The sequence below is a fragment of the Carcharhinus amblyrhynchos genome, chromosome 25, assembly GCF_965287045.1.
Source record: "Carcharhinus amblyrhynchos chromosome 25, sCarAmb.v2.hapA, whole genome shotgun sequence".
Taxonomy (NCBI): Eukaryota; Metazoa; Chordata; class Chondrichthyes; order Carcharhiniformes; family Carcharhinidae; genus Carcharhinus; species Carcharhinus amblyrhynchos.
In genome coordinates, this window is record NC_137348.1 from 10,527,736 (window position 1) to 10,542,700 (window position 14,965).

The following is a 14,965-nucleotide window of genomic DNA, read 5'->3' on the forward strand; positions in this document are numbered from 1 at the left end:
GGATGCTGCTGCACAGCGTGAAATAGGGAAGGGATATTGGTGTTGCAGACTGCATTCTGAGCAGCTCCAACTCTCTGCATTTGGCCACATGAAGTAACTCCCATCCAACCCTCCTTTGAGTTTCTGCACTCCTGTCGTTACCGTTGTTTACGATCAGCAGTCTCTCTATGTTTGACTGTTGATGCATGAAGGAAGTCAGCAGCTCTTTTTCCAAACTGAACATCGTTTCCAAAAAAACTCAAGATTTCCTGTAGGGTAAGGAATATTTCGAGTTTCTCCCCAATTTCTTGTTGCTCTTTGGTTTGGTATTTGCAAAGGGAGCACGTAAATGTTTTCCAGTAATCCTCACTGTATTGTTCGGTACACCTTTGACTGTCATTTTTGTCAAAGCATTTGTATGATCACCTTCACCTGTCCTTTCTCGATCCTGAACCACATTTAAGAACATAAGAAATAGGAGCAGGAGTAGGCCATCTAGCCCCTCAAGCCTGCCCCGCCATTCAATAAGATCATGGCTGATCTGTCGTGGCTCAGTTCCACATTCCCGCCCTCTCCCCATAACCCTTAACCCCCTTGCCTATCAAAAACCTATCAACCCGCGTCTTAAAAATATTTAGCGATGCAGCCTCCACCACTTCAACGGGCAGAGAATTCCAGAGATTCACCACCCTTTGAGTGAAGAAGTTCTTCCTCAACTCCATTCTAAACCGCCCCCCCTTTATCTTGAGGCTGTGCCCCCTAGTCCTACTGTCCTTTCTGAGCGGGAAGAGCCTCTCCACCTCTATCCTATCCATCCCATTCATCATCTTATATGTCTCAATGAGATCTCCCCTCATTCTTCTAAACTCTAACGAGTACAAACCTAGTTTATTCAGCCTCTCCTCATAGTTCAACCCCCTCAACTCCGGTATCAGCCTAGTAAACCACCTCTGCACTCCCTCCAATGCCAAAATGTCCTTGCGTAAGTGCGGCGACCAAAACTGCACACAGTACTCCAGCTGCGGCCTCACCAATGCCCTATACCCTATACAGCTGCAGCAAGACATTTGTTACAGTATGCTGAGCCTTTGTTATCTTGGTGCCCACACTGCTGGAATGAGCCTTGCTACTTCTCGAGCTTTCTCAGCAGCTGTTACTTTCTGTTATTTTAGGCTTTTAGTTGGACCTGCCTCGGAATCTGTCATGAGATTTACCGCTGCCCAATTTGATCTGATCTTTTCCAGCCAGCTTCTTACTATTGGCGCTGGATGATGTGCAAGGACAAGCCTGCAGACTGTCCATTCAACTGCACATTTACATCAATATGATCCGTCAATGGAACCACTTCTCCAGTATAGGTTTTTAATACTGTCTTCAAGGGTTTCAAGGTGTTATGGGGCTCTTATGATAGTTTTAAATTCAGCAAGAGAACCATCAGGTAGCCAGGCAAACTTGCAAAGTGGTTTTGAGATGAATGTGTTAAAAAAGAGGATAGCTATAGGGCTCTGAATGAAGTTACTGAGACCATGAAAAGTGCAGAAATATGTAAGTAATTATATTTCAAATATTTGCTTACAAGTAATTAGCATATGTCAGTAAAAGTCTGGGAGCTATCTTTATCCATTCATTCATTAAGGTTACATCATATAAAAGTACAGTTTTTAAAATTAATCACAATCACCTTACACTTAATTATATATCCAATTGGTGTGAGATTTTAAATTGTTTCAATTTAGTTTTCAACTATCTTCTAAACATCCCAGCTATGCCTGGATGTTGGAACATGAATCAATTTCCTTGTTCAAAAGGTCTTTTCCCAGCTTTGTATCTTTCTTCCTTTCTTATCTGAAGGTCAGGTGCCTGGAACTAGCTGCTTACTATCCTGCAGTTAAACATTGTGTAAGTTTTAGAGACTTGCCTCTGTTAACCCTTTCACTGGACACGTTATTAATATCACCACTATTTTCCTTCATAGTTACTCGTATGGATATTAATCCCCCTCACAATGTGCCAAAGCTTTTCTTCGTAAACAGTTTCTGACTCAATGAAACTGCATTTCCCGTTGCCACCTCCATTTTCACCGATTGTCCATCCAGTGAAAGTATGACCCAGTAATGGTTTGTTGCACCAGCAATAGCCAGTACATTTAATGACAGATTAAACTTGGACTGTGACTCAAATCCTTTCTTGTGCCCTTTATGGATGCATTTTCCTTTATTCGGCTTTTCATTTGATGCATTTGGCTTTTGTTTTTGTAATTCTGGCCTGAAACATGTTTCTTTTTGCAACAAGTGTGTTCAGTGTGATCCTTTTGCCACAATTCTTGCACATGATGTCTTTGCACCAACAACCTGCTGCTGCGTGCCTGGTTTGTGCACACCTGTGGCAATTACAAGTGCCTGTGTTTGGTTTTCGGCCAAAATCTTATGAATTCTTTTGCTCGAACTCCACTGTTGAGTTTCTTTGGCTGCTAATTCCATGGATACAGCAATTTCCAAAGCTTTGTTTAGGGTTAGGTTGCTTCCTGTTATCTGCTTTTGAATAACCTCACTCCTTAAGCCACAGACTCATCTGTCTCGAATGGAGTTGTTCAAGACATCCCTGAGTTCAGTGTTCAGCTAGTCTCCAAGGTAGCAACAAACTATGTGATCAATTCACTCTCTTGTTAGTTATGGTCATGGAACCTAAACTTTCAGTGATGACTAAAGGTTTCGGTGAATAGTGGTCCTGTCACATTTCCGTTATTTCACCGTAGGTTTTCATGCCTAGTTATTCCGGTTATGTAAGAAGTCTCACTGTGAGGCTGCCAGCGTTGGATTGGGGTAAGCACAATAAGAAGTCTCACTTTTTCCAACTATACCAGACTTCTCAGGAGGTTAAATGCTATCCCCCACCGCACACTCCTGCATTATGTTCAGAAAAGTTGGGACTACTGTATCAATTGGACAAAATTATCAAATCTTTGTATATGGGCTGCTCGCTCTGTATTCTCATTGAAGTGTCCTACAGCGCCAGAAACCCCCACCATTTTTACTATAAAACGGGGCCTGTATGAGCAATCATGTGCCATGGATTTTCAGCACTACCTTGCTGCTTTTCTCCCAAAAACAAGGCACACCCAAACTTGGCTCATTTTCCTTTGTTTTACAACACCCTCAACTTTAAATTTGTTGTTGTAGGGTACTTGCTCCTCTCTGTGCCTGATACTGTTACAGATCTTTTTGTGCAGTGCAGATGATGAGCTTCTTTCCAAAGTTGTTTTGTCCAGAATCTTCGATTACTTTCCAGTACCCCCAGTGCTGTGACCATTGTTTGGCACTTCCCCATTGCCAACTTTCCTGCAGTGATGATTTCAATTACTTATTCTTCTATCGGGTGTCTATAATGCTGTCAGACTTTTTCCACTGCTTTGAAGTGGCTGCAAGTGTGGTCTGGCCACCTCATCACCAGTTTTCTATGCAGTGCTTTTAAAAGATAGGCTGTAGCCCTCAAAGATTTAATCAAATGACCAACTTTATTGAAAGGATGTTAACTCTATAGGCTGTTTAGATAGACTGCCCACTTTCCCACGTAAACGGCCAGTGATGTCACGTTCCCCTGCAAAGCTCCTAGTGAGGAAATGCTAGAAATAACTTGAATGCACAGCAGGTAGAGAGATAAATATTTGCATTGGCGTCTTCGTTAATTTGATTTCTTATTTGCTTTTATATGATGTACTTTTATATGATGTAACCTTAATGAATGAGTGGATGAGTGTCACTAGCAAAGCCAGCAAAAATTGCCCATTCCTAACTGCCTTTGAAAAGGTGATGGTGAGCTGCTGACTTGAACTACAGTAGTTCATGTGGCTTGGGTGTACCCACACTCGTAGAATTCCTACAGTACAGAAGGAGGCTATTTGACCTATAGAGCCTGCACCGACCACAATCCCATGCAGGCCCTATCCCTGTAAACCCCATGTATTTATCCAGCTGGTCCCCCTGACACTAAGGGGTAATTTACCATGGCTAATCAACCTAACCTGCACATCTTACAACATTGTCATTAGTAAGAGGGTTCCAGGATTTTAGTTGGAAAAATTAGTAGTGTTGTTTCTTGAATTGTTCCTATGGGACCATAAATGTTTGTCTTGCACTGGAAGGGCTAAAATGATGGGAAGTATTTTTACTTTTTTCAAATATAGCCTGTTTCTTGTCTGCATCTAACTCTGATGCCTTGCCCAGTTGGAACTTCGTCATAATAAGTGAAAATAATTCAGTTGCTTAATCGATTATAGTAATTGTGAATAACATGATGTTCCACACTTTGGGAAGAAAATTATCAATATTTAGGAGGCTTATCTGCCATGATTCCTGCATTTCTCTGCAAAGAGTAATGCTGTTTCTGCTCTCCAAGAGTTGTAATGAGGAATAAACTGTCCGAATACAAACTGGGGTTTAGAGTCAACATTTTTCACAGCCACCTTGAAGAGAGAGATTGTACTAATTTTTTTTTTCATTCATGGGACATGGACGTCACTGGCCAGCATTTATTGCCCATCCCTAGTTGCCCAAAGGCAGTTGAGAGTCAACCACATTGCTGCGGCTCTGGAGTTATATGTAGGCCAGACCAAGTAGGATGGCAAATTTCCTTCCCTAAAGGACATTAGCGAACCAGATGGGTTTTTCAGACAATCAACAATGGTTTCATGATCATCCATAGATTCTTAATTCCAGATTTTTTTCATTGAATTGGGTGACATGGTAGCACAGTGGTTAGTACTGCTGCTGCTTCACAGCTCCAGGGACCTGGGTTCAATTCCCAGCTTGGATCACTGTTGGTGTGGAGTTTGCACATTCTCTTCGTGTCTGCATGGGTTTCCTCCAGGTACTCCGGCTTCCTCCCACAGTCCAAAGGTGTGCAGGTTGGGTTGATGCTAAATTGACAGTAAATGCATAGGTTAGAAGATTGATGGGTTAAAAAATATGTACGAATATGGGGGTAGGGCCTGGGTGGGATTGTGGTCAGTGCTGACTCAGTGGGCCGAATGGCTCTTTCTGTACTGTAGGGTTTCGATTATTTTTATGAATTCAAATTCCACCATCTGCCATGGCGGGATTTGAATCCAGGTCCCCAAACCATTAGCTGAGTTTTTGGATTAATAATTTAGCAATAACACCACGATAGCATTGCCTTTCTTATTGTCCCAAGCCAATTTTGATTTTGCCTTACGGCTGGCCATACCATGTGGGGATATATACTTTTCTTCTTGTCTCCACTTGTTTTCTGGGCAGAGAAGGTTGACAGACCAGGTGGGGTCTATTGGTGTTTAGGGCCAGATCATTGCCATGTGATTTTTTTTAAATTTCGTATTTTGAATTGTTCATGTCTTAAGGGTGGGAAATATGTTATATCGGAAAGACAAATATATTGAATGTTCAGAGTGATTGATCCTTATACAAAGGATATAACGCTGTATTTTTAATTGCAGTCCACAACTGTGATTTTTCTCAATTGTGAATTATTGACAGGGGCAGGAGCTACTTAACTGTCTCCTGAAAGCTTGCTAGGAGAATCATAGAATCCCTACAGTGCAAGAGGAGGATAGTTGGCTCATGAATCCTACACCAACAACAATCTCACCCGAGCCCTAACATATTCCCAAAACCCCACATATTTACCCTGCTAATCACTCCCACACTAACGGGTAATTTATCACAGCTGGTCAACCTAACTCGCACATCTTTGGAGTGTGGGGGGAAACTGGAGCACCCGGAGAAAACCCACGCAGACACAGGACGAATGTGCAAACTCCAACTTGATACAGACAGTGACCCAAACTGGGAATTGAAGCAAAGTCCCTGATGCTATGAGACAGCAGTGCTAACCATGGTGCCACCGTGCCGCAATGCAGAACCGTGGGATCGGAAATTACTTTTCTGTCTCTGTCACTGAGTATTTCTGCTGTCCTTCCTGGTGTGCAGAAATCCTCACCCTGCACGTATCGATTCTTCACTAATATGGCTCAGATTGGGAGCTCGACAAACATTGCCACAAACATGTAGTCGGCCGGTGGGGGAATGGACCTGCTCCGTTCCATGCTTTGCCCTTTCACTGGGGTTCCTGGCATCTTCCCTGATGCAGTTCCATGAATTGAGTTCCACTGCGCTTTGTGGGTAGACTGCGAATTTGACCCAAAACATGCAGCAGCCGCAGTAATGTTAATAGGAGCTAGAATATGAAGGGATGTGAGCTGGAGGAAAAGAGTATCGGCATCAGCTTGAACTAGGAATAGGAAGAATTCAAGCGTGAACTGGGGAAAGGTAGAAAAAGATATTCCTGGGGAGGATCATCTACGTGAATGAGAGTGGTCTGCCAGAGAGAGCAATGTGGTGAAATACCCACTATAGCTTCCAATTTTTCAGACAATGATAGAGAATCACTGCAATTTGTGTGTCGATCTTTTGCAATTTTCCAGTGCTCTGGCCATTATGTGCACTTCAGGTGATTCCATATCTAATCTGAGGGTGTTGATGCTACGGAACCCATTCTTCTAGTATCATGGGACAATTGGCCAATTTCTACAACACTGGAATGCCACAAAAATTACCCATACACAATTTGAAACTTTTATTTTCTGGTTGCAGGATCTGCCCTGTTTGTTAGAAAGGTGTGGGTTCAGGCTAATGAAAGATTGAGCGAAGCAGCCTGCAGGAGGTTAGGGAAAATGAGTTGTCCTCTCATTGGCAGCACACGCTGGGTATCCAAGCTGCAGTGAAGCTCTGAGGAACTTTTATATTTTTTTGAGGTGATATTCCTCCCTCCTTTGTTTTGTGGCACTGTCCCTAAAGTTGGAGCTGTCATCGGGAGTACATGTTGAAATCAGCGTTATGCTGCAAGCGAGTTGTGCAACGCTTGTGCTCCTTGCACAGTGGCTTTTGTCAGTTTCCTTCACTTCATAGCGATTTATTAACAGATTTCTATCCTCTAAACTTGTCACCCAGAGCTCTGCTGCCTGAGTCTTCACTCCACCAAGTCTTGTTCACTTAGTCGTAGAGTCATAGAGGTTTACAGCATGGAAACAGGCCCTTCGGCCCAACTTGTCCATGCTGCCCACTTTTTAATCACTAAGCTAGTCCTAATTGGCTGCATTTGGCCCATATCCCCCATACCCCTCTTATACATGCAACTCGATGCTTTTTAAATTTAAAAAAAAACTTATCTCCCCTGTGCTTGCTGACTTAAATTAGCCCCTAGTCAAGCAATGCCTTGATATTCAAATTATCACTTTTCTTTCTAAATCCCTCCATGACCTCACTCCATTCTATCTCTAATCTCCTGCAGCTCCACAACCTTCCAAGTTATCTACACTCCTGTGATGGTGCAGCATAAATTGTCAAAACCTAAAAGTGAAATTCCATTCGAATCAGTTTTGTCTCCCTCTTGCAAGTGGTTAGCACTGCTGCCCACTACTGGGCGGCACGGTAGCACAGTGGTTAGCACTGCGGCTTCACAGCTCCAGGGACCTGGGTTTGATTCCCGTCTTGGGTCACTGTCTGTGTGGAGTTTGCACATTCTCCTCGTGTCTGCGTGGGTTTCCTCCAGGTGCTCCGGTTTCCTCCCACAGTCCGAAGATGTGCGGGTTAGTTTGATTGGCCATACTAAAATTGCCCCTTAGTGTCCTGCAATGCATAGGTTAGAGGGATTAGCAGGTAATATATGTAGGGTTATGGGGGTAAGGCTTGGGTGGGATTGTGGCCAGTGCAGACTCGATGAGCCGAATGGTTTCTTTCTGTACTGTATGGCTTCAATGATTTTTACAATTTTCCTGTGTCTGCATGGGTTTCCTCTGAGTGGTCCGGTTTCCTCCCACTGTCCAAATGTGCATTGCCCCATATGTCAGGGATACTAGCAGGGTAAATACATGGGGTTACGGGGATTAGGCCTGGGTAATTGTTGTCTGTACAGGCTCGGTAGGCCGAATAGCTGCCTCCTGCACTGTAAGGTTCTATGATTTTTCAATCCACCAAAAAGTATTACGAGAAAACTCACTTTCTCTTGCACATTCTGCCTCTTGTACCTCAGTGTGCTGGATGGACACTTAGTATCATCACTACTGTTAATAAATTGCCAATTTAAGCTTGTGGAATTTTTGTACTGTCTATTTTTTACAGCTTTTAAAAAAGCTTTGGTCATGCAATTGCTAGTTTTGCCCTTTTGAATTAACTGTTCATTAAGTTGTATAACAAGTAATAACTAGGCAACAGCATTCACAAGTTCAGAGATTAGAAATTTTTACCACCATCCCCTCCCAAAACACGCAATGATACGTGGAACAGACGCTCAGCACTGAGAGTTGATTTGTAAATGTTGGATTGATAATTGTTGAGAAGTTAATGGTTACGAAGATGTAACTTTTTCCTCTTGGGAGCTGATGTTTCTTAAAGTAGGGATCAACAGTGGTCAAGTTGTGATAGAATAATTACATGGGGTTTGGGAGAAGTGTGCTGGATGGCCTGAATGACACCTTCTTACACTGGACTTGGTTTAATGTTTGTGTTTAATCACAGAATCCTGACAGTGCAGAAGGAAGCTATTCGGCCCTTCGAGACTGCACCGTCAACAGTCCAACCCCAGTCCTATCGCCATAACTGCACATATTTACCCTGCCAATCCCCTTGACACTAATGGACAATTGAGCATGGCCAATCCACTTATCCTGCACATCTTTGGACTGATGTCTTTGTAACTTCTACACTCGACCATTCCAATGCACTCCTGACTGGGTCTTGCATTCTATCGTTGAACCTTACCGCCCAGAATTCTGCTGGCCGATTCTTCGCTCCCAAGTCTTGTTCACTTATTTGTCCTGTGTCACTGACTTAAATTGGCCCCCAGTCAAGCAATGCCTTGATGTTCAAATTCTCATTCATGTTTTTAAATCTCTCCATGGTCTCACCCCATTCTATCTCTAATCTCCTCCAGCTCCACAATCCTCCAAGTTTTCTACACTACTCTATTTCTGGCCTCTTGAGCTTCCCCAATTTTAATCGTTCTCCCATTGATGGGCTGTGCCTTCAGTTGCATTGGCCTAAGACTTGGAATTCCCCCTCTGCCCTTCTTCCTCCTGTAAGATGCCACTTAAAATCAATATCTTTAACCAATTAGTTATCTGACCTATTATCCCTTGTGTGTGGAGGGCATTGGTGAGGCCGCAGCTGGAGTACTGTGTGCAGTTTTGGGCGCCGCACCTGCGCAAGGATATTTTGGCCCTGGAGGGAGTGCAGAGGAGGTTTACTAGGCTGATACCGGAGTTGAGGGGATTGAGCTATGAGGAGAGGCTGAATAAACTAGGCTTGTACTCGTTAGAGTTTAGAAGAATGAGGGGAGATCTCATTGAGACGTATAAGATGATGAATGGGATGGATAGGATAGAGGTGGAGAGACTCTTCCCGCTCAAAAAAGACAGTAGGACTAGGGGGCACAGCCTCAAGATAAAGGGGAGGCGGTTTAGAACGGAGTTGAGGAGGAACTTCTTCACTCAAAGGGTGGTGAATCTCTGGAATTCTCTGCCCGTTGAGGTGGTGGAGGCTGCCTCGCTAAATATTTTTAAGAAGCGGGTTGATGGGTTCTTGATAAGAGAGGGGATTAAGGGTTATGGGGAGAGGGCGGGAAAGTGGAACTGAGCCACAACAGATCAGCCATGATCTTATTGAATGGCGGGGCAGGCTCGAAGGGCTAGATGGCCTACTCCTGCTCCTATTTCTTATGTTCTTATGTTCTTATGTCTGTGTCATTTGGTTTTATAAAACTCTTGTGAAGCACTTTGGGACATTTTATATTGTTGAAGGCACTATATAAATGTAAGTTGTTTGGAGATGTGATTTTGTATTGCATAATACAAAGGTAATAGAACCTGATGGTTGTGATGGGAGCAATTTGGGGTGAGGTTGTAAGAATGTCGGACACCAATAAAGCATATCAGTTAATGATTTTCTTTTCTGTCTACTGTAAGCAGTAAACTGAATACCAATACTAGACTTTAAAGTTAAGGTTTATTTATTAATCAGAACTCTGCTTACATTAACACTGCTATGAAGTTACTGTGAAAATCCCCTAATTGCCACAGTCTGGTACCCATTCAAGTATGTTGATGGAGAACTTAACATGGCCAGTACACCTAAGCAGCGTGTCTTTAGACTGTGAGAGGAAACCAGATCACCTGGAGGAAACGCATGTAGACATGGGGAGAATGTGCAAACTCACACAGACAGCGACCCAACCCAGGTCTCTGGTGCTCTGAGGTAGCAGTGCTAACCACTGTACCACTTTATGCTTTACTAAATGGATTATTGTATGAAGACCTCTAGAGGGGTGTAGATAATTCTAATACTTGATGTTGAATGGGTAGCTCACATAGTTAAGTGGAGAGTGGCCAAACAGACCCCCTTGTTCAAAAATTACACTGGCATGTTTGATTCACATTTTTTTTGTTAAATAGGTTTAAAGTCTCAACTGTTTCTACAATATTACAGATCAACCTTTTTGGCTGCTTTAGTACACTGCATGTGTTAAAATGTTCACCATTTGTTATTGATGTCCAACATTTGTAACTAGTGCTTCAAATCTTCAGCCTTTTGTTTTACAGCTAGTGGATAAATGCAAATGAGCTAGAAAAGAGAACTTTGAGAAACGAAAGACGTTTTTTCTTTGTCGAGTCCGAGGAGATCTGTTGAAGTCTGCTTTTAGAGAGTTAAACTTTGCTCGTCTCCTTTACATTTTCATGAAGAGAATAATGAAGTGGCTTAAATTTCTGACACAACCCTTGACCTGTTTTAACTAAACTAATGATGGCTGAATGGAGCTGTTTTTAAGATGAAACGTGACTGTGATGGCCCAAAATTGATTCTCTTCTCCCCTCACCAACAGCACCCCCTCCCCCACAAACACCCCCCCACCCCCAGCCCCACAAAACCCACATTCAAAAAAGACCAGTTCATTTGACTATATTGTGGTTGTGAGAACAGGGGCGGGTGAAGAAGCACACGCTTTGAAAACCCAGGGTCTCATTGTGTACATCCACGGCTTAATGTGAGTTACAATATGCTGAAGCTAATGTGACATTAATTGTTGGTGGTTGAGGTTTCGGTTCATGATCTTGTGTGAATCTCCTCTCACCACCCGTCCCCCTTTGGAAGGGAGTGTAATTGAAATCTGACTGCATAAACCAGTGTTTCATGGGTCTTTTCAGGATCACTCTATCTCCCAGTCTCTAAAGTTGATGTCCGGCATTACCTTTTCAGTGGCTCTGACCAGCTGAAAGATATCTGAAAAGGCTGCGAGGCAATAGAAACGTCAAGTGCTTTCTGTGTTGGGTGAAGGCAGGAGCTAGAAGATAAATCGTTACTTCTCTTCACCATATTACCATAATAAAAAAAAAATGATGGATAATTCTCTGGTGCTGGGCAGTGTCACTGCTGTCTTTTTAGTGGATTGATTAATTGCTTTACAATTTTCATCAAGTACCATTGCAGTCGGTTTCACATTGCACCCCTGTCAGGCGGAAGAATAGACTGACTGTTGAACGTGTCTGTGACTGGCCACCAAGCGTCTTGTGAGTGACCTCCCCCAGTGGGTGCATTAACCACCAAGGGCATCCCTTTGGACACACTGGAGGAGGGGTGTGGGGGGACAGAGTGAGAGAAGCAGTCAGAGCAAGCATACACAACTCAACAAGTAATTGATGTTAGGACATAAACATTAGATTTTAATCAGCGTGCGGATTTGAAAAGGCTTTGAGCTCAGATTGTTCGGTGAATAAAGCAGTGAAGAGAAGGCGTAAATTGGCTACATCTAGGAAGGCCACGCTTTAATTGATTTTGTTGGGGAATAGCATCGTTTTTTTTAAGTTCCTTGGCTTTCCATATGTTTAACAGGTACCCTCCCTGCTGTCTGCAAACATTACAAAAGGATGCAATTAAAAAGGCCACTTTCCCCAGTAACAGTTTGGGGGAGGGTAAGAATTGTGCCATGTGAGAAATCCTCCTGAATGAATTTCTTTGACATTTGAAAATCAATTTGGGGAATTGCTGGCTGGCTTTTTGCAGTCATTATAATTTATAGGATGTGTTTTATTAAATTCAAAGTTACGGACTAACCATTGACATGTTTCTTTTGGCAGTGAAGAGTAAACTGCAGATTAATCGCAGCACATTAAATCATTTCAGGAGTTTTTTTAAAACTTGTACACTGACTTCAATGCTTTGAATCATTAACACCTTCAGCTTGGTCTAGTTTGCTGGCGGTGTTCAACATTGTATTGCAGTGTCACATTTCTGAATTTTTGTAGTGGTGTTGTCAAACGCACAGGTTACGGCATTAATAAAGTTAGCACCATTGTTCATTGAAGTTTTTAGCTTGGGCCCTTGCAATTGTTGGTATGAGTCAAATGTCCTGACCTGATTTTGTCACGGGAATTGTTAACATGATAGTTCGTTCTGGATGCACAAATGTACCATTCTGATCACTCATTTTGTAGTGATTGCTTGTGGTTAATACTGCCTTTTAAAGAAAAATACATTCTCAAATGAGAGGATTGCATTTCGTTTTCACCCTATTTGTATGTTTGTCTGGCAAAACACTTTTCACTAGGTTTTTGTGATGATGTGTTGTTGTTACTTCCTGCTTGTATGTTTAGCGAGCAGTTCACTTTGTCTTATCAAAATGTGGTCCGCCATATATCAAATGTTAAAACTTAAAGTTTAATTGTTTTTTTTTGCCAGTCTTTTCTCTTTGCCACTGTCCACGACCACCTCTACTACCAAATTAACCAAGAAAAATAATTCCTAACACAGCAGACTGAGATGCGAGCAGTTATTGAATTTTTATCCTGATTGGTGTTTTCCAATGTAGAATGGGCTGTCTAGCTGGAAAGGAGATTCCTACGTATCCAACTGTTGTATTGTGATCCGTTTAAAGAGCTTCAAAGACATTTGTATGGCTAATAAATGAAAAGAAAAAAAATTACTTCAGTATAATAGTTGTGTTCATTTATTAGGTTAAATTGCAGCAATCTTCTCGTGTGTTACAGTTGAAATATCCTGCCTTGTTCAAGGGCTAACTAATGCATTTGCTGCTCGTCAAATGTTGATACTTGAATGCAAGCTACAGAAGGCTTAACTGATAAAAATTATAAGTAATGGTTGGGTCCTTCATGAGGACCAGATTTCTGGGATGAGTCAGAGCTGCTAAACTCTGGCTTGTTAATTAATGCGTGCTACTGTGGGACTTCAGCTTTTTGGGCTTCCTAAACCCTTTTAACTTCCCCGGAGGAATGGCAGGCAGCCTACTCTTTGACTAATGACGTACTTGATTTTGTTGGTCAAACAGGTGGATCCCTCCTCCTCATTGCCACCGGCCACCTTGGGGGTTGCAGGTGTGAACCTCAATCTTTGTTGAAATAGTGCACGGTGCCTCATTGAGATTTAAGTTTCAGGCTATCTTCATGCTGTTGGGGGTTGTAATTTGCACTGTTGAGTATTTGTAGAATTGTCTTGTGATCCTTTTGAGATTGTCACAAGGGTTGAAAGTCAAAGCTGGTTGCCTGGCCAATGGCCATATTTAACAATGATTTGAGTGTAAGGTGTTGATGTTTAAATACTCTTTAGCATTCCAGAGGTAACGATCACTTGAAGTTGAGAACTTTCTGAATTGGCATTATTGATATAAAAATCCAACAGTTTTGTTTGTAGGCAGAGATATTTCCAACCTTGAGTCAATAGTGTAGCTCAACTCAATGATCACATCCTCAGTAGACTGAGAAGTCAATTGTTTTGTTGATGCCCTCTTGGTCTGCTTCAGATCTGCTGTCTTGATCAAACTAAAATGGCTGTTTTTATATCTTTCTCACTGATACAAAAGCAATTGGGGTGATGGGAACAGGGCCCAGATATGGACCTGGGTAAGATACTCTGAGAGCCGGTACAGACTTAGTGGGCCCAATGGCCTCCTTCGGCACTGTAAGGATTTTATGGTAATTGCTAATGTGCACGTCTTTAGATCTGTATTTGTTTATGGGATAGCTTCTGTGAGATGGGACAGTGACTTCAGTTACCTGTGTTAGCAAATAATTTGTGAATGCCTGACACTGCAGAATTATTTAAAACTAGAAGGTAACATGTAGCGTATGTAACAACTTGATTAATTGTATTCTGGAAATAAATCTGTAGTTAAATTGGCTCTGAAGGCACTTCAACTTTTCCATCTTGCCCCTCAGGTGGGGAGACGATCAAAAGCATTAACCAGCAAACAGGTGCACATGTAGAACTACAGAGAAACCCACCACCAAATTCAGATCCCAACATCCGAATATTCATCATCCGTGGAGCTCTACAACAGATCGAGCATGCTAGGCAATTAATAGAAGAAAAAATCAATGGGGTAAGATTGATTTTTTTTTCTTTTGCTGCAACTTACCTTTTCATTCACCTCAATCTTCGCCTTACAGATTGGTTATTGGCTTATTTTAAATAAAACCCCATCCCCGGTCACTGCTGTTGTAAATCGGCTGTGAGGAAACCACAAAGATGGGTTGACATCTATTGATTTCTTTCGCCCTCATGCCAAAGAGTTTACCATCCTGACCAGTGCACTTTCCCCATCCCCTTCCTTTCATGTGTTGCCTCTGCCTCCCCACAGGTTCCTGTTATCCTTCAAAATAATGAATTCTTTAAATTCAGACAATCATAAAATGTTACAGCACAGAGGGGATGCTATTGACCCATTGTGCCTGTGTTGGCTTTTTGGAAAAGCTATCCAAATTTCTGGTGTGTAGCAAATAGATTAAAGTCAAAAGATTCTATGAACAATCTCTTTAAACTGATGCTGCTTGGAGTAATCCATTCTGAACTCTTAGCTCTTAGCTCAGTGGTAGCAAGCTCACATCTGATGCAGAAGACAGTGTGTTCATGCCCTACTCCAGTGCACAATCTCAGCCGACACTCCTGTG

At 42.3% G+C, this 14,965-nt stretch overlaps 1 protein-coding gene across 5 annotated transcripts in view; it reads left to right on the plus strand.

The window, feature by feature from the left end:
• The window catches only part of fubp3 (far upstream element (FUSE) binding protein 3), a 127,297-nt gene that overhangs the window by 76,841 nt on the left and 35,491 nt on the right, over positions 1 to 14,965 (plus strand). For all 5 annotated transcript variants that reach the window (XM_080212434.1, XM_080212436.1, XM_080212437.1 and 2 more), the window contains exon 13: positions 14,234 to 14,397. In XM_080212434.1, the coding sequence (XP_080068560.1) occupies positions 14,234 to 14,397 (164 nt within the window). The remainder of the gene's footprint in view (positions 1 to 14,233; positions 14,398 to 14,965) is intronic.